Raw genomic sequence first — 19,750 nt, forward strand, 5'->3', positions numbered from 1 at the left:
TCGGAACGTTTTTTGCGCAACGAAAATGGAAAATTGATGTAATTTGACTGCTTAAAAGACTTATAGGGTAATTGGGGGTGGCTGCAAATTTCGGCTGACCTCTAAGCACCGATGCGAAATATTTCAGAAATTTAGATCCAGTAGATTTTTTACTTTTCATTGCGTTTTTTTAACTCCGTTCTGCGAAAAAACGTTCTGATCTTTAGGTACATTAAAAATTTGAATCTAATATCGATTTCACAAAAAAGTTTGGCTTACACAGACTGAATATACATATAGAGATACCCAAATATTCGTAAGTATCCAGAAGAAAGCGCAAACACCAGTATAAAATAAGTGAAAGGGATATAGCATCTTATTTCGTCTAAATCCAAAGAAGACTCAAGGCTGCAGACGTGAAAAAGGGTTTCACCTCCGGTTACAATTCCAGCTAAGCCGATATGCATTAATTACAATAAGAAATAGAGCTCCAAGAGTGAAAAGTTTTTACTCGCACCGGCTTATCAACTTCCCCTTGAATTTTATATTATTTGAGAGAATGCTTTTTCTTCTCTTTTACATCACCCAGTTTTCACCGGTTTATCTTCGCCACCCTTCTCCTTTTTATTTCTTTCTCTGTTACACTGTAAAACATCTTGTACTACCCATCTCGTGTCACACACCTCATATTCTCACTCACTGAGCCTACTCAGCAGAGCAGTACTTCGATATAAAAGTTAAGAAAACTTAGTTCTTCAGTGTCCCACGCAAAGAGGCGAAGATGCATGGCATTTGAAGTTTGTTAAATGTCATTAGCATATTTATTTGTCGTTGAAAGTAGTTTGCACTCTCGCCCGACATCAATATATATAAATATATTCCCGTCGAACCTTTACTTACATTAATCGTACATACATCTATCTCTTCTCCATGTATCTTTACATATTTATGAACATTTTTATTTTTTCCGAATTTTTTTTTGAATCAAAGATAGTTCGTGACGCTGATTCTGAAGCCTAAAAAGTTTATTTAAACCCCGCGACATCTTAATAGTAAAGTGCGCAGTCGTCTCATAGATCTAACGAACTCTAGAAGCGTAGAATATTCCATGTGAGCCAACCCAATCATAAATAATTTGTTATCAATTATCATAAAGTTAAAAATATGATACATTAAAACAGCTACCGGTAACTTTTTTTAACTTTATGTAAATTATTTCTAGCTTAACCATATTTATAAACATATATAGTGCAACACGATGAAGTTCAGATGCTTAAATAAATATTGTCGTGCATACATTTATAGGAGTCTAATAGAAAAAAAAATAAAATGAGTAAAATAACTGCCTCATACTCTCTGGATATGCCACATATCTTTCATATAGACCTCAAGAATGTATATGAAAATCGCTTCAACCCCCGGAGCTCCGAGGTATATGAAAATCTCGAGAGTATGGCGACTTCGATCTGACTCAAGCAAATTTTTTGAGCTTAGGGGTAACTAACGGGTGACTTTCAAATTCTATTTTACTCACTCTCTTAAAAAGAATCAGTGAAAAGTACTCCAATCAATGAATATTCACTGCACAAATAGTTCCAAATATATCACTAATTGAATCAGTGATATACTTGGGACTGATTCGCAGAGAATATTCGCTAATTTGCAGGTCTTTTCACTGATTCATTTAAAGAGAGCATCTATACTGCAGTGAAGAATAAAACGTGAACAACTCTAAATATATCATGAGTCATGTGTAATGACTTTGAACGTTGATTAATATTTTCCTTAATAAGTAACTTGGTAACTTTACCCAGAAAAAAAATGGTGCAAAAATTTTTACTTGCCTTAAGAAATTTTTTGCATTATCAATTGAAAACGAAAATTTTCGTGATCTAAGAAAAAATCTTTTGGGGTGAGAAAAAAATTATTGCGTCAAAAAATTTTTCTAGTCCTAAGAAAATTTTTGTGTTGATTTCATAATGAAAAATTTTTCTTGCGCCACGAAATCCTTTTTTTTCTGTGTAAGCAAACGAACTGCCAATTAAAATTCTCGATTTTTATAATGTATATGTATGAAATCAAATGTTTTTAAGTTTGCCGCGAGTAATATATTTAGGACTATATGAATGTTGGATACAGGATATGTATTATATCTGTATAAGCTCTGGGCCACGAAAAACAGTATTTTTGCAATTCCGCATCGATAGACGCAACAGGCGGCACTTCCCACACATAACAGACGCAAAAGTGTAGAGATAAAGCTACCTAGCAACTGATACAAATACACGCCTATCTCTTTATAGTCTACCCTGAATTCTGAACTGTGTACATATATTTATATATAAGCGCGGGTGTATATGTGAGTAAATTTGCTGCACACGTGGATACTTTTAACGAGATATAAGCCGAACATCCGTGTGTGGAGTACATAGACTATTACACGGCAATGTTTTGTGAGTTCACGCATTGCCTAAATGCCATCTTTTCCCTCAGGCATCGCGCAATATAACCACTCGCTTTACTGGCCACCCATTCAAAACAAAATGCTCGATTACCTTCGCAAACAGTTATTTCATTATTATCAAACTATTTTTACTGCGAAAAACCACAAACGTTAAACAATATATTTTTATTTAATTGCATAAGATAGATAAATACAAATATATATATTAAATGTATATTATAGTGGACTATCATATAAACGTAATTTAATTTTTTATCGGATCGATTCGTTCAATACAAGCTATTGAAATATATGAGTGTGAATGTAGCAGACATCAGACAAATTTGAAATTATAAATAAATAGAGCAAATAATTAAAAAAATAATATTTATGAAAAATGCACTTATTAGTTTCAAAATTTTTTAAATGCGCATTTTTTCAAAATTTGATTTTATTAATTATTTACTCTATTTTTTAATAATTTTACATTTGTCTCATGCCTGCTACATTCACACTCATAATTTTTAGATTTTTTTTTTAACAAATCAATTACAAGAAAAACAAAAACTAAAAAAATGCACATGTAGAAACTCAAAAAAGCTATAAGAGACCCAGTATCTGATCAGGGAACTAGTATCTGATCAGGTACTGGGTCTCTTACCTTAGATGCAATTTTTGAAAATATTAAACATTTTTTTTTTTTTTTATAATTTATTGTTTTTAAAAAAATCAAAAAATGATTAAATGTCAGTTAACTTCAGTATCATCATTAATCAACTCACTTTAGTAATTAATTGAAAATTGATAAAATTCAAATTCAGAGAATCTTACCTTGAATAAAAATTTTCGCGCGCATTTGAATGTGTAGGCGCATTGAAAACAAAGAGCTTCTAAAAGACGCAGACACCATCAACCGGCTCATGCTCACTAAAATTTTTTTTATCACTTTTTAACACTTTTTAAGTACTACTCGATCTAAACTTATTACTCTAACGCTTAATTATTATTAAAAATACTTATTTATTTACTTGTCACAAGAAATCATCCCGATATTTATCTAAAAATTAATAAAAATCACTAGAAAAATCGTATAACGTTAACTAGCTACTACGCAGTCGCCATGTTTGATTTAGTATGCGCGCGCACGCCACCAACAACCAAATCGCTGTCTGTCTACGTTTGAATAAAAAACATAAACGAATTTTGAAACACTAACTTAAAAATTTATTATCTATTACACATAACCTCAATATATTTGAATGATTAAATTATTTTGTTCTTTCGTAGTTAAATAAGTTTTTTAGATAAAATTATTTTTAAATGATCTCTACTTCCAACTGTTGCCCGAAATTAATTCTTCTAAACTAATTCCTACTCACTTTCGTATTTACGATCCTGATGTTTGTATGATATTGAAGTTAGCCGACGTCTAATAATTTATCGATTTTTTTTTAAGCGATGAATCATAAAAAAAAGTATTTAAAAAAATTGCATCTATAGTTTTTTTAATTTTCTCAATGTGCATTTTTTATTTTGTATTATTTGTAATTTATTTTTTGAAATAAAAAAATCCGAAAATTTTTAATTGTCTGTTAACTTCAGGATCATAAATTTGTAATGAGTGTGAATGTAGCAGACAGATAAATTTACAATTATACATAAATAGAGTAAATAATTAATAAAATTTAATTTTTAAAAAATTTTGAAATGAATAAGTGCATTTTTTATAAATATTTTTTTTTTAATTATTTGCTCTTTTTATTTATAATTTTAAATTTGTCTGATGTCTGCTATACATTCACACTCGTAATGTAGCAGGCATCAGACAAATTCAAAATTATAAATAATTAGAGTAAATAATTAATGAAATTAAATTTGAAAAAAATGCGCATTTAAAAAATTTTGAAATGTGTAAGTGCATTTTTTATAAATATTTTTTTTTTTTTAATTATTTACTCTATTTATTTATAATTTTAAATTTCTCTGACGTCTACTACATTCACACTCATAAACTTTTCTCTAAAATTAAATTTAAATATTGAGATTTTTTTTATTTTGACTCCTAATTTTACCTTTTTCAAAAAAAATTACCAATCAATTTTTATATTTTAAATCGAGTATAGATATTTTTTAAATTTACTTTTGTCATCAGCTTTGCATTCTAAACACTAGATGTCTCTAGTATTTCATGATAAAACAGATTCCACAGTTTGTTGACAAATGTACACAAAACAGTAAAACAATACATGTAATTATTTTCAAAATTTATTTATAAATTACTTTCCTTTATGAAACGTAATTATTTTATATTAACTTTGTTTCTAGTTATGAAAATTTAATATTTATTAAAAGTGAGGTGATAACTCGGTAAGTATTAAGTTGTAACCTCAATTCCATTAATTATTATAAAGAAAAGTAAATAATAATTGCAAGTAATTTTTTCAGAGGAGCAAAATGACTGATACGAAACCAGTAGATCCACCAGAATGGATCCACCCGGACCAAATAATGGAGATGCATCGTTTAAAGGTGAAGAAACGCGCTCTTCAGGCGCGGATGAACCGCAGTAAAGTTGACCACGACAAACCATCACTGAACATATCAATTGAAAAGTCACCTTCTAAGTCAGACAGCCCACTGTCGCAGAAACGTAAAAATCCGTTTCTTAAAAACGACAGCATTAAGCGGTCTCGTGAAGAAGTGACACCAGAACTGGATGCCAGTTGCGATTCTGTTCTTTTTGAACTGATGAAACTTAAACCACCGGAGAGTAAAAAAGTTTTTCTACACAATGAGGATTCCAGTTCGAATTTGTCTTTTTCCAGTGTCCTGTCTAAACTGGAACTTCATGAAAGGGTTCCAGAACCTGAAGTACCTAAAGGTGAACCCTATATCCCGATGGACTGGACTCTAAATACTAAAATGAGATTCATGTCACCGAAACCATTTGCCTGGAATGGTAAACTAAAGACAAGTGAACAGGCATCTGGTACCACTGGGTTCGTCAGATGTTTGGATACTGGAGAGCAACAAACTACGTTAGATACTAGTCCTAATGCACGGTTAGCAAATTATTTGTATTTTTTAAAAATATTTGCATATTTACGGACATTCTCAGACAATATCTCACTTTTTAAAGACATGCAATGACTTTATGGTACTGAAGTTAGCCATGATACTGAAGTTAGCCATGATACTGAAGTTAGCTGACGTCCAATAACTTTTGGATTTTTTTTTAAACAATAAGTTATTAAAAAAAAAAAATTTGACAAAATTGCACGTATAGTTTATTAAATTTTCTACATGTGCATATTTTTATTTTTTTTTTTAAATTGTCGTTGAAACAAAAATTCAAAAATTTTTAACTGTCTGTCAACTTCAGGATCATAGTTAGCCAACGTCTAATAATTTTTGGATTTTTTTTCAAAACGATAAATTATAAGAAACAAATATTTAAAAAAAATTGCGCTTATAGTTTTTTAAATTTTCTACATATGCATATTTTTAGTTGTTTTTTTTCTTGTAAACAATTTATTGAAAAAAAATTTTCAAATTTTTAATTGTTTGCTAACTTCAGAATTATAATGACTTTCAATTATCAGAAGCATATCAAAATTTAATTAATTAATTAAAAAAAAAAAAATTGAAACTTTAATTGAAAAAAGGACAACGTAGAAGCAATTTTGCCGAGATATAAAATTTTTTTAAAATTATTTACAGCTGATATCAAATGTTAAATAAATTTTAGTAAAATCGTCACGCCAATTTTTGAATTAGAAATTTAAAATTCTGTAGGCTACAATTTATTACAAATTTAGTCTAACTCCCAACTGACATCAACTGTAAGCAATTTCTTTTAAATTTTGTATCTCGGCAAAATTACTTCTACGTTATCCTTTTTTCAAATAAAATTTCAATTTTTTTTCAATTCATTAATTAAATTTTGATATGCTTATAAAAATTCGGCTGCCCAATTTCAAAAGACAGTAAGAGACAAATTTTTCAACATCGATTTTTTAGGATTTTTAGTTCCAGTAAAGTTTTGTGAACATGATCCAGTTCATTTTTCAAAAATTTTATTTTTGTCAGTTACAGTTTTAAAATTTAACAGCCGAATTGACAGTCATTTAAAATTTTTAAAAAGTGGGGACACTTTTTGAGAATGGCCTTGATACTTCAACACGAATCATACAAATCATTTGATCAATCAAATCATTCAGGCATTTTTTCACTAAAAATCATCAATATTTGATAATTAGTTCATCTAAATTAATTTTTTGTATCGAAGCGTATTCTATTGCATGTTAATATCAAGCCATTGCTTTCACAAATTAAATAACGTTGGTACAAGTGGTCTAGTTCTACATTTGATTGATTCTAACAACAAACTAAATCACAGTAATTTTCAATGATAATATATAATAAATATGTATATAATTAATAATGATTTAATCGTAGGTTTCATCAATGCTGTCTAGTATGGCAACACCCATCGTTGCCTTGGCTAGATCTGTATCCCCGATCGGCAGGAAAAGTGAGCGCCTCACTGGCCAGTAATTCAGCGGTATCGAATAATCAGTTCATAAAAGACGCACTTTTTTCTGAGTGGAGCGAAAGCTTTCGTTCGCTCTTTCATCTACTGCGTGCAGGACAGTGCCCGTACTTTTATGTATGTGCTAATACATTCACGGTTCTGTTTCGCGCTGCGGGAATATGTGGGATTTCGGAAGTGCACGCATTACTGACACCCACGACACGTGGATTCAGACAGTCACTTAAGCAGCAAGATATTGAGTACACGATGCCACTGCGTATGGGAGGCAAAAGACGCTCTGATGTAACTGATTCCGGGTGTGACACTTTTGACTCAACTACTTATAATCCGGAAGATGCTAATCCTGACTATAATACTGATGACAATGACGATGATGATGCTAAAGATAATCTCCTAGAGAGTTTAGGGATTGAGGACTCGGAAATAAAAAGAATAAATAAATGCCAAAAGAGAATTGTTATGGACAAGGAGAGTGAAGTTGATGCGTCGAAGCAGTCTCTTATTTTTGTAAAAGGCGTCGAGGCACAAGCGCTCTTTAATTTTTTGATTAATTGTAAATCTGCGATAGCTATTACTGGAGCATTGGCGGGAGTACCTCCTACACTTCTGGCTCCTGTCGCCTTTCATGGCGCTACTCTCAAACCTCTTAAGGTATTTTCATTCCAATGAATAGTTTTCCTTTATTTAACAGGGGTTCACACTTATCTCTCTGTTACACTCAAGTCCACGAACGGTACTATCTTTGTTGCACTTGTGCAGTAAATGGAAACTTTGGCCGAGTTTTTTTCTTAACCCGTCAGCACTCCCGTTATGAGCATTTTGCTCACAGGACACCATTCAACTTATAGGATGTCGCTGTCGCGCAAGCGAGACACTAAAAATCACGGGAGTGCTGACGGGTGAAACAAACGAATATTATCAAATAATTGAAGCGCACTTCGTTAGACTAGACAGTAGTCCATCGATGGACAGTTTGTATTTTGTATTCAGAGATTTTGTTTGCGAAAAAAACTCAGCCAAAAATATTTGATAACCCCTGTTAAAACGGTACTAAAGTTAGCTGACAGCTAATAATTTTTTGATTTTTTTTAAACCGATAAATTTTAGAAAAAAAAATATTTCAAAAAATTGCACCCATAGAGTCTTTAATTTTCTACATGTGCATATTTTTAGTTTTTTTTTTCTCATTGATTTGTTGAAAAAACATCCGAAAATTTTTGATTGTCAATTTCCGAATCATGATTTTAATTATGTATTAATTTATTACTAATTATAAAATTTTTTTTTTTTTTTTTCGTAGGTCAGAGAAAGTATAGTCAGAATTGAGAATGATAAATTTTATTCATTGGAAATAAATGGACCGATATTACCGCACGTACTACCGTCACTTTGTTTCCTTATGAGATCTAGTCAACTTGAGAAATTTTCAGTGAGCTGCGCGCAATTAAGTTCTACTAAATCATTTACAGATGCGAAACACGGATCAGGTAATAATTGATATTATTTTTTATTTAATAATTAATTTAGAGTAAAAAATTATGCCCGTCCTGCTCCATTAGAGATTTTATTGTAAAAATAATTTTCTAATGGAATTTCATGGATAATTTTAAATGTAATAAAATAAATAATAATAGTAAAACAAATATTTTTATTGCAGAATCGTCAACAGAAGACAAAGAAAATGAAAACAAACCACAAAGTGTATTTGGTAAAGAAAATTTAAGTGACTGTGGTTTGACTGGTGAATTATTATCTCACTTCTGCAACTCAGATCGGACGCGCATTAAAGTGGTTGAAAGTCTCAAGTACTCGAGTGAAGGATACACTTGGTCGTGATGTTGCTAATAATTAATCATATTTTTCTACACCTCATATGTAAAATATTTCATTTGAACATTTAAAAATACCGCGCGCACGTGATAATCGCGAACTACTCGTCTCTCCATACTACTAAGTAGGTACTAGCGATTTCTACCCTAATTGCTGTAAGTTATCGATCGACTCGCCAACAAACGGTACGTTGTCTTGTACTTTAGGATGTAAAATTAATTCTCTATTTATTTAACGAACGATTCGAATGAGTCAGGAACTCAAAATTTTCTTTTGGACATTAAGGGCATTCTCAGACAGTGCCCCCACTTTTTAAAAAAATACAATATGACAACTGTCATAACCGTAATAAAATTTTATTAATTAAATAAAAAAAAATTAAAACCTTAACTAGAAAAAGGACAACGTATTCGTAATTTCGCCGAGATATAGAATTATCAATTAGAAGTTTAACGAAATTTGTTGAATAAATTTTAGCCTACAGCTTTAAAATTCGAATTTTAAAATTGACATGAAAATTTTTCCGAAATTTATTTTCCAAATTTTATTTAACTCCCAATTGATGTCAACTGTAAGTAATTTTTTTTTTAAATCTGCATCTCAGCGAAATTACTTCTACGTTGTCTTTTTTTCAATGAAAGTTTCAACTTTTTTTTTTATTAATTAATAAAATATTTATATGCTTCTGATAATTGAGTCATTGAAAATTTTTTAAAAGTGGGGGCACTTTCTAAGAGTGGCCTTAAATTCCTTAAAAAAAAAATCATCACATCTAAATTAAAATTTTTTTTTTTTGTAATTTATTCTTCGCAACTTCTAGTATTTAATTATTGATACTTAATGAAAATGAAAAAAGTATACAATTTAATACTTTGTTTCTTTCAATTAGGTAATTAATTAATCGTATTAAAATCAATATTAGAATATAAATTATTTCAATAGTCTAGTCATACAAAAAAACCCGCCGATTCTTATGAAATAATTATACATACTCTATAATTAATTAATTTATTATGCAAAAAGATCTTCTAAAATGTACCCAATTTTTTTCGCGAACAATTTAATAAATTTTTTTTAATTGTCTTTCGTCTATTATTTTATTTAAAAAACATTGCAAAATTTTCCTTTCAAAATTACAATGCAAATGATCATTGTCATGAAAAGTACTCAGAGCCGTCGTATTATTTGAATAATTGAATTCAGCGCCGGTTAGTAAAGAGAAAAAAAAAAAAAATTTACTGACACAACGTCAGCGATGATGATATTGAATTTTCCGAAAGCTGAACCCGGGATATTATTGGTGGGGGACCATAGCGATGGACTATCCCTAAAAATAACGAATCGATAGTGCTCCCTGGCCCCGTATCGGCTGGTTAGTAATTTAAGGCTACCAACTGATAAGTTTTAAATGAAAAAACAATTATTTTATCATTAGTATTATAATAATACAGCCGAGTGAGTGATAAAATTATTACTCATACTTCTCAACTTTCCCGTTTTTATTTTTATTTCGCTGCATTTCTAATCCTCACACTCAAGGCTACTTTTAATCGTTACAGTAAAAGACTAGCGAGATAAATTTTCAGAGTGACAAATATAATTTTCTGGTAATTTGCCAATTTAAATTGCGCAATTCAAGTGCAGTCATACAGCGCACGTTTCGCGATGACGACGGCGATAATTGTAATGAAATAAAAAATTTAAAAAAGCGGCTTGTCTATTTGACATTAAATTAAAACTCTACACAATACCAGTGTCTATCTCACGGGTTTCTCTTCTTTGATACTTCCTCGTCACCAGATAAATTTATCCTGAACGACTACTAAAATAAAAGTAATTGCGATCACCTTTTAAATAAATAAATACATAAACTTTCAATTATAATTGGAGAGTTAAAATATTTTCCAAGTAATTACGACATAAATAATTGTAGTACCCCTAAGATTATTAAAACTATGAAGACATCTGTATCTAATCACATTACCTACACTCATTAGGAAGTAGAAAAGGATAAAAAATAAATAAAATATCAATAACACGTGTTGAGTGAGGGGGGTACAGAAATAGAATGGGAAGAATAAGTCATGTAAAATAGAACTAGTGTAAAAAAAAATTTAAGTGTGTATGGTATAAAGAAAGATCGATCGGAATGAGTGTCCGGGACCTACGCATAGCGAGACACTTGGAATATCAGCCCTCGGTTTTCGCTGACGACCAGGAGGAAACCCAGGGCGGTAGATTGCTGGGGGTTGTTTTAGCTCGCTCTGTCTCTCTTTCTCTTTTTCTCTGTCGGTTTGAATTTTTTCTCAACACTCTCTCTTCTTCTGTCTCCCTTCTCGTGGTATAAATATATATGTGTAAAGTATTATATGGAGTAGAAGTGAAGGGAAAGCCGGAGAAGAGAAGCAGCGAGGGATACAACGACGTAGTGCGTTTGATACCATAGTACTCATATCCACTGCCTACTGTACGTCGTTGCAGAGAGTACCGAGTAGTCGGTTTGAACGTAGTGAAATAGGGCGACGAGGGCGACCGTCCGTCCCCGTCGGGAAGCTAAGCGCGAAAAAGGGGAATACGACGGAGAATGAAAGACGACGAGGGAACAACGCTGGTATATTACTACCACGTGGAGGGAAAGAGTGAAGGAGAAAGAAAAGCTTGGGCTATATAACGATACGACGTCGACGACCGAAAGAGACTCCGCCAGGCACAAAATTTAACCGAGGGCCGAGGGAGCTGATACAAATATGCGTCAGCCTGCTCGCATTCGGCCTTCGATTTTTGTTCCCTCATTTTTTTATTATCACTACAACTTTTATTTTTTTTCCACGTATTGCTTTAGCATGGCTGAATTTTTTTAATTCTTTCGGTACGTTATCAAGGAACATAAGCCAATTAGAGTAAAATTCAATTAAAGCTCTTTATCTTCCATGATATTGATTTACTACGTACTGTACCTCCGACTCTGAGAGCAAAATTAATGTAATGATCTATCTCCTACACATTGTACTCATATTTATCACAATGTATTTTTTTTATTATTTAACTCCCAGAGACGGTTACTGTCGTAATTTTTTAATGTGAAACTAGTGAATTCTTTCATAGATCGCTGAGCTTTCTCATTGATTTTCTGAATAATTAATTGCATCCTTACTCCATTTCCAAAAATAATTCAAACATCTGAACAATACTCTCAAGTTTTTTAATTCAAAAAAATTTCTTCAAGAGGTCACTAGTAAACTGAACCGCAAGGATCTGATAAAAAATAATAGAACATACTCCAAAATATTAATTAAATAAAGTTAATTCTCTTAATTGAAACAATAATATGAAATATTGTATGATGAAATGAAATAAACAAGAGCCGGAAGTTATGACGTAGTCCAGCCGTCCCCCACATATAGTCCTATGGTAAATCCTACCATGCTCATGTAACCAATACCTAAAGCACACAACAACAACATTGTAAAAGTAACATACATATATATATGTATATATAATATAAGAAGCACACGAAGCTTTAGCTTGCAGGGTTCAAAAAGTGAGCCGCAGCATAGTTCGAGCTCGAGTATATAGAAGCAGCTAGCAGCAGCAGCAGCAGGCGAGGCCGCCACGAGGAGACGTGGAGGGATACCGCCCCCCCGTGGGGCTCGGCTCGCTGCCTCTCCCTCGGCCCCCGACAGTCCCTAGTCGTCGTCCCCCTGCACTGATATCAGTCGCGACTCGGCGAGGGAGCACTACGTTGCGTGTGTGCCCCTCGTGTTTCAAACACAAACGTCTGGACAACTCAGATCGCTACATATTAACACCGCTGCTGGTACTTCACGTGCCCTGAAGACTTTTCCCATTCGCTCGCGAGTATTCCGCGGACTAGTACTCCAAACTCGATACTCAATTTCCAATTCGTTATTTGCGTACCCTCGTCTATTCACTTCATCGCCGGTGAGTTTTATTATTTCTCATTCACTTTTAGTTACATTACTCCGAAATAAAATTTCACAACACAAAGATTAATTTAACTTTCGTTCCACAGAATCCGTCAAGAGGAGCAAGAAGTCGTTTAAAATATAAATATAAAGAAGAAATCTCTCAACTACACTGACATCATAAGGGTCTAGGGTCTTTAGCGGAGGAGTGTGTGTATGTGCGTGTGAAAAATAATCTAAAAGTTAAGAGTGACGACATACATTAGGAATTTAAATACAGGTAAGGATTAATAATACATTCTCTAAAAGTTTTTATGTACATTATATATATTGTTGTATATTATTGGTGTTGTGGCATCGGTATAATATAGACGAGAGTAGCTGTGGATGTCGTATCGCGAGAGCGTGTGCCAACCGCGGTATTAATAGACGGCTTAGCTGTCCTCTTGTGCGCACTACTCGGTCTAAAACCCAAGGATGGGGGCACTAAGTTGATTTAGTTTGCTTTGCTTAAATCATTTCTTGTATATATATGTGTTGTAAATATATATGTATATATCTATGTATAGATTGAGAAAGCGCGTCAATTAAAAATGATTAAACCTTGGGTTTATACTGGCGTATGCGTTGTGTCGAGCTACAGTCTACACTAAACAGACTGTATATATATAATACGAGTAACCCATAACACCGTAGTTTGGATTCACGGCTAATGTCAATAAACAAAACTCGTCTTTGCATGCATACTGCTTATATTAGTAATATAATACGACGTATTAATGCGATGGCTGAAATAAATAAAAAAAAAAAAAATAAATAAAGTTATCATGACGGCGTTAATTTAAGTAGATATGAAGTAATAGTTCCATGAATTTACGATAACTTACTGATGACTATAAACATTGTATCGACTGACTTAATTTATATTTTTTAAAATTATTTTGGTCTGCCGGAACGGTTCGGATCAGTTTTAAAGTTGTCTACTGAATGTGCATGCATCACTGCAACTAATTATAGACGCCAGGATACCTAATCTAACTATTATATAATTATAAAGTCTCGTGTAATGAACTGATACTGGCATACACACGACATATGATTACTATTATTATTATTATGATTAGAAACTAACACTAGCTCTGACACTTAAAGCCTCGTCGTCACTGTCATCGTAATAATTCTAATTGCTATTCTCGTGTACTTGTTATCGACCTGTTTCTTTTCTATTTACTTCATGTTTTTAGTTTTCATTTAATCCTTGGACTCATTACATGGCTGTAAGACTCCACCCAGTCTTTGCAGTAAATCTCATCATTCAGACTATTAGTACTTTGTTTGTTTAGTTTTTTCCTCTTTTGAATCTAACAGATGATATAATTGATGTAACTGTAGGATAGGGTCTTTCTATTCTGCTAAATGTAAGACGAAGATGAGCTGAAGAAGAAGAAGAAGAAGGCCGAAAAAATATAGGCCGCAATGAAAAGTCTAGAGGATAGACGAAAGTCGTGGCTGAGTAAGAGGGCAACAACAAAATTATGGATCGGCTGGTGGATGGATTCGTTTGCGCATGATCGCATGGTAGTTGTCCTACGTAAACCCTCCTGGGTGGCTGCTGGGAAGCTAAAGCCCAAGGTGGAGGTATGGTGGTAGATATTATAAATGTGGATGTGGATGTGGATGTGGATGTGGATGTGGTGGCTCTACCACGTATATGATTCCCCTTACAACTTCTATCCGTACCTTCACCCGCATCCCTGGGCCATGTCCTCTACACCCGCCCACTTGCCCACCTACGACCCCAAGAGTTAAGTTTACAAACAGAAACTATACTATACAGCACACCGAAACTCGAGCGTATTATGTTCTTCTTTATTAAATATTTTCGCACATTTACACGAGTCTGTAAGCGTGTCTACCGCCATACAATTATAAACCCATACATAAGATGTTTGCACCACTAATAGCTACAATTTAATTCAGTTTCATCAATCAACAGACGTAAACAAGTCTATTAATTAATTAATATAACTGTTTCTTGATAGATTGCAAGGAAGGAAGGAAGAAAAAATAATAAAATGGGAGAAAAGACGTTTAATTTAACATGGAACAATCATTTAGCCAACCTCTCGGGGCTCTTCGAAGGCCTCTACAAGAGTGGATCCTTGACAGACACTACTCTAGCTTGTCAAGGTGGAATGCTACGTGCTCATAAGCTTGTTCTGGCAGCATGTAGTCCTTACTTCGAGAGAGTATTCAAGGAACACTATGGCGAGCAACCTATTCTCATACTCAAAGGTAATTAGTACTTGGCTCTTAGTAATTGGCAACTAGCTATTGAATTACTTACAATACTGACGTACTGTCATAACACTCAGACTTTAACTATCCGTCAATTGATAAATAATTAATTGATATTCTTGTAGGTGTCCCAGTTGAGGAAATGGAATGTCTCCTCGATTTCATGTATCGCGGCTCCATAAACGTCGCGGAGGACCATCTTCCCTCGCTTATTAAAACCGCAACAGACTTGGAGATTCGTGGACTGTCCGGTGACAGAAGTGAAAGTAATAGTACGAATTCACGTGTCGAAACACGTTTGCAGCCTAGTCATGACACTCGACATCGCTCGTCTATGGACTACAGAAAATCTCAAGCCGAATTTTTGTCAAATCAGAACTGCGATAACGCCGCGGGGGAAATTAAAACCGAGGATATCGAAGTTGAAGACGATCCTATGGTGATGGAAGGACTCGACGATAGTTACGAGTCCATGCCAGTGTCCAAGGGACAAATTGTAAGGACAGATATTTTATTTAAATCAATAAATGAAATTTTATTTATTTTCTATTAAATAAACTTATTTATAGAGACATGTACCGCCGCCAATGTACAAACGTCACAATACCCGTTACGATGGACAGAAACGCGTACCAGTTGGTCGTACAATTAGAGACAATGAGTTGTCACGACGTCAGTTGGACGTGTCACCAAGACATCCAACTAATGAAGAAACTTTTGACAATGGGTCTGAGAGTAATAAACTAGATCACAGTTTTAGTGGCAATGGAGATCCAACAGTACCGGCTATTCAAATGGATGATTCAACTGATCAATCACGAGTAACTTATACTTTTATTTATTTATTTATTTATAAACACTTTGGATTGATTTAAAGACATAAAATATTTTTTATTTTAGAATTTAATGGGCAGTGAATCGTTGGGAGAGTCTCAAAGGAATCTAATTCAAGTAAAAAATAATTTAGAAGGTGATAAAAAGTCAACTGGCAATACCAAAGACCGTAAAACAATTTTACAACGTAGTAAAGCGCAGTATAAACCATTCCCATGTGATCTCTGTACTTTGGCATTTACCCGAGCATCTCACCTGGCGAGGCATCGACGAGTCCACACGGGCGAAAGGCCGTTTGCCTGCAGTATTTGCCCGCGAATGTTTGCCCGTCAAGACAAATTGAAGCAGCACTTGGACTCACATCTCCAGTGGCCACGACGAAAAGCTCTTCTGCCTGTACTGGGTGATCCGCAGCATCAGCAGCAGCAGAGCATTAACAGTATGGCCGGAAGAGGAAAACGCGGACGACCGAGAAAGGTGAACACGATTGCCAGACCGTCGATTATTCTTGAACAGCCAGCAGGACGTGACGACTTTTAAGCCCGCTGGCGACGTCAGATCGTGACTGCGACTGGTAACAATCGCGAGAGTAATTAATACTGCATTTAATAATATTAAATCATTTTTTTTTATCCTGGACTTTTTTAGGTTCCTATTGAGCAGTCGGCAATGGACGAAATACTTAAATTTGGTGAGTTCAGTTCTATGCTCAATAAAACCCAACTCACGAGCACCACAATCACCAAAGCAGACCAACAAACTCGACAAGGAGACTTCAAGATTGATAATCTTACGGAAGGAATCGATTCTACGGTTGGCAAAGCTGATTGCTACGAAACACGTGCTGATGATAAATAATTACCAGCTATTTATTTAATTTAATTAATTCCTTCCACTGTAATGTAATTATAGTTATTTATATTACTTTATTACGTTCGTGAGCATTTGTTTTTCGTTGATCATTATTAAATTAAAAAGATAAATTATTAAAATTTATAATAATTAATCAGTGAATCATCTGTTGATGGTTTATATTAATGTACCTGAAAATAGTTACAGGAACCACGTAAAAAAAAAAATATTAATCCGAATTGAGATAACAGACTTAACGGAAAATTGACAATGCAAAAATGATGATTATTTAAAAAAAATTAAATATTTGAAGCGAAAATGAAATTATAGAGATCAATTAGATGATTTATTGCAATGGAGATCCAAAAATGCTTTGGAATAAAAATAATAGTTTCAAATATTTTGTATAAATAAATACATATTATTATGTATGTTAAGTACAAATATAATATGTATAACAACTAGAAAATCTATTGTAGCCAGAATGAGTTTCACTGATGTACCTGAAGATCGGAACGTTTTTCGCGCAACGGAATGAAAAAAATTTATGATTTGCCTGATGAGTGTCAATGCAGCAGACATCAGACAAATTAAAAATAATTAATAAATCGAGTAAATAATTAATAAAATGAAAATTTTTAAAAATGCGCATTTAAAAAATTTTGTAATTAATAAGTGTATTTTTTATGAATATTATTTTTTTAATTATTTATAATTTTAAATTCGTCTGATGTTTACGTCATTCACTCTCATGAGTTCATGAGTATGAATGTAGCAGACATCAGACAAATTTCCAATTATTAATAAATCAAGTAAATAATTAATAAAGTAAAATTTAAAAAGTGCGCATTTAAAAAATTTTGAAATTAATAAGTGTATTTTTTATAAATTTTTATTTTTTAATTATTTATAATTTTAAATTCGTCAGATGTTTACGTCGTTCACACTCATGAGTTTATGAGTGTGAATGTAGCAGGCATCAGTCAAATTTAAAATTATTAATAAATCGTGTAAATAATTAATAAAATTAAATTAAAAAAAAAATACGCATCTAAAAAATTTTGTAATTAGTAAGTGCATTTTTTACAAATTTCATTATATTAATTATTTATAACTTTAAATTTGTCTGCTGTCTGCGAAATTCACACTCACGAGTTTATGAGTGTGAATGTAGCAGGCATCAGTCAAATTTAAAATTATTAATAAATCGAGTAAATAATTAATAAAATAAAATTTTAAAAAAATGCGCATTTAAAAAATTTTAAAATTAATAAGTGCATTCTTTATAAATATTTTTTTTTTAATTTTTTACTCTATTTATTTATAATTTTAAATTTGTCTGATCTCTGTTATATTCACACTCGTATTTGAGTGCTTGAAGGTGACTTAAGGGATAATTAAGGGGGGGGGGTACAATTTTAGGCTGACGTGCAAAAAATTTCAGAAATCTAGATCTCATAGATTTTTTTCTTTTGTATTTTCGTTCCGCGAAAAATTTAGCGATCTTCAGGTACGTGTTTCACTGAGCGTAAATAATATATTAAGAGAGTGTGAGAGTGATTATATATAACGAGTAATTTTGTTTTTACATTTACATATTAACAAAAGATAAAATTGTTGTAACTCAATTAATTCACGTACTTTTTTTGTTTACTATCGTTTTGTTCTTTTAAAATTCCGTACGATATTCAACTTACGGATTCAATTATTTTGTTGTACGCGACGCATTGCGATTATCTGTTGCTGTTAAAATATTTTTGTTAGTTTGTTGTTACGTTATTTACACTTATGTTTGGCGGTTATTTTTTTCAGGCGACAAAACGTGCAATTTAAACTACTATTGATAATGGTTCTATTACTTTATGTTAACTAATAAATAGACTATTAATTTTTATTATATTATCATAAATATAATTACTAATTATTAATGATGATTTATGTGCAATTATAAATCATTGGCCTTTGCCAAATAAAAAAATTAAAAATTATTTCATATCGATACTATAAACTGTGTAGCAATGTGGAAATAAATATAAATCCATATTAATATAAATTTCGTATTATTTCTTTGTAATTCAATTAATTTTTTCAGACTAATTTTTTAGCAATTACTGGAACTGAGTGTTCATTATTTTTGTAATCACAAATTATTCAACTCGATTTAGGTGTAAGTACAACAAGTTCGTTAATGAGAGCGGCAAACACTCGTTAATTTTTTTTATTCACGTGAGCGACTGAAAAACCAACACTAGTTTTTTTTTTTTCAATAAATACTAGTACCCTTTCAAAATTTTGTCGTGTAGATTTTTGAATAATTTTTTGATTTTATTATAAAAACTTAGAAATTTTTAGTCCTCTGCTATTTGGGTATCTTTGGATTTTAAATCGTCTGTTGATTACGTGCATTAAAAAAAACTTGGCATGCTTAAATTTTATTTTTTAGGCTGAATAACGTTGTCTTAACGGACTAAAGTTACAAAAATTAACTATTGTAACTTTAAAAAAAAAGTTTGATTGACATACTGGTGGCTAAAGATCCTGATCAAAATTAAAGGGACCGTGAGATATTTGGAGGCCTTGGGGGTATCAGGCAAGTCTTCTAGACGAACGTTAGCACAGAGAAGTGAAGGTAAACATTTTTTTCTCTCAGCACCAAGTTCCGAGTCTAGATTTTCTATAGAATTTCTAATGATATTGAAGTTAACCGACGTCTAATAATTTTTGGATTTTCTTTCAGACAGTAAATTATAAAAAATAAAAAAAATTGCACCTGTAGTTTTTATAATTTTCTATATGTGCATTCTTTCAGTTTTAATTTTTTTGTAATTGATTTGTTGAAAAAAAAATCCGAAGATTTTGAATTGTATGCTAACTTCAGGATCATAATTTCTATGGGATTCCTCATGATCCTGAAGTTAGCAGCCAATTAAAAATTTTCGGATTTTTTTTTTCAACAAATCAATTACAGAAAAAAAAAAATGCACTTGTAGAAAAATAAAAAATCTACAAGTACAATTTAAAAAATTTTTTTTT

At 32.3% G+C, this 19,750-nt stretch overlaps 2 protein-coding genes and 1 long non-coding RNA gene across 8 annotated transcripts in view; 2 read left to right on the forward strand and 1 right to left on the reverse strand.

The window, feature by feature from the left end:
- Positions 1–3,522, reverse strand: part of LOC130667310 (uncharacterized) — a 37,767-nt gene extending 34,245 nt beyond the window's left edge. The window contains exon 1 of one of the 2 annotated variants that reach the window (XR_008989823.1): positions 3,254–3,522. This is a non-coding gene — a long non-coding RNA (uncharacterized LOC130667310). Of the gene's footprint in view, positions 1–258; positions 1,308–3,253 lie in introns of those variants that run through there. The other variant, XR_008989824.1, reaches the window with a different exon arrangement.
- A 1,093-nt stretch (positions 3,523–4,615) lies between these two features.
- LOC130667312 (protein downstream neighbor of son homolog) lies at positions 4,616–9,139 on the forward strand. 2 transcript variants are annotated; one of them, XM_057468814.1, is made up of 6 exons: positions 4,616–4,670; positions 4,748–4,789; positions 4,868–5,484; positions 6,881–7,628; positions 8,278–8,464; positions 8,635–9,139. In XM_057468814.1, the coding sequence occupies exons 3-6, from the start codon at positions 4,877–4,879 to the stop codon at positions 8,811–8,813; spliced, it is 1,722 nt and encodes a 573-aa protein (XP_057324797.1). In that variant the 5' UTR covers positions 4,616–4,670; positions 4,748–4,789; positions 4,868–4,876; the 3' UTR covers positions 8,814–9,139. The 2 variants fall into 2 exon arrangements, with proteins under 2 accessions (XP_057324797.1, XP_057324796.1); XM_057468813.1 differs by having other exon boundaries at positions 4,633–4,789.
- Positions 9,140–12,342: 3,203 nt separating this feature from the next.
- Positions 12,343–18,759, forward strand: LOC130667313 (protein tramtrack, alpha isoform-like). 4 transcript variants are annotated; one of them, XM_057468818.1, is made up of 7 exons: positions 12,343–12,749; positions 12,841–13,013; positions 14,776–15,028; positions 15,157–15,527; positions 15,601–15,852; positions 15,932–16,342; positions 16,514–18,759. In XM_057468818.1, the coding sequence occupies exons 3-7, from the start codon at positions 14,809–14,811 to the stop codon at positions 16,721–16,723; spliced, it is 1,464 nt and encodes a 487-aa protein (XP_057324801.1). In that variant the 5' UTR covers positions 12,343–12,749; positions 12,841–13,013; positions 14,776–14,808; the 3' UTR covers positions 16,724–18,759. The 4 variants fall into 4 exon arrangements, with proteins under 4 accessions (XP_057324801.1, XP_057324798.1, XP_057324799.1 ...); XM_057468815.1 differs by lacking the exons at positions 12,343–12,749; positions 12,841–13,013 and adding an exon at positions 14,195–14,371; XM_057468816.1 differs by lacking the exons at positions 12,343–12,749; positions 12,841–13,013 and adding an exon at positions 14,195–14,371 and having other exon boundaries at positions 15,932–16,439; positions 16,514–16,654.
- Positions 18,760–19,750: the final 991 nt, after the last annotated feature.

Source organism: Microplitis mediator, chromosome 5, assembly GCF_029852145.1.
Source record: "Microplitis mediator isolate UGA2020A chromosome 5, iyMicMedi2.1, whole genome shotgun sequence".
Taxonomy (NCBI): domain Eukaryota; kingdom Metazoa; phylum Arthropoda; class Insecta; order Hymenoptera; family Braconidae; genus Microplitis; species Microplitis mediator.

What these genes read in the sequence shown, in the direction of transcription:
- LOC130667312 (XM_057468814.1), top strand. Translation starts at nt 4,877, where the DNA reads ATGACTGATACGAAACCAGTAGATCCACCAGAATGGATCCACCCGGAC. An exon ending in GATACTAGTCCTAATGCACG is followed by an intron (nt 5,485 to 6,880) that starts GTTAGCAAATTA and finishes ATTTAATCGTAG; the next exon opens with GTTTCATCAATGCTGTCTAG. An exon ending in AGATGCGAAACACGGATCAG is followed by an intron (nt 8,465 to 8,634) that starts GTAATAATTGAT and finishes TTTTTATTGCAG; the next exon opens with AATCGTCAACAGAAGACAAA.
- LOC130667313 (XM_057468815.1), top strand. Translation starts at nt 14,210, where the DNA reads ATGAAAAGTCTAGAGGATAGACGAAAGTCGTGGCTGAGTAAGAGGGCA. An exon ending in ACCTATTCTCATACTCAAAG is followed by an intron (nt 15,029 to 15,156) that starts GTAATTAGTACT and finishes ATATTCTTGTAG; the next exon opens with GTGTCCCAGTTGAGGAAATG. An exon ending in CAGTGTCCAAGGGACAAATT is followed by an intron (nt 15,528 to 15,600) that starts GTAAGGACAGAT and finishes ACTTATTTATAG; the next exon opens with AGACATGTACCGCCGCCAAT.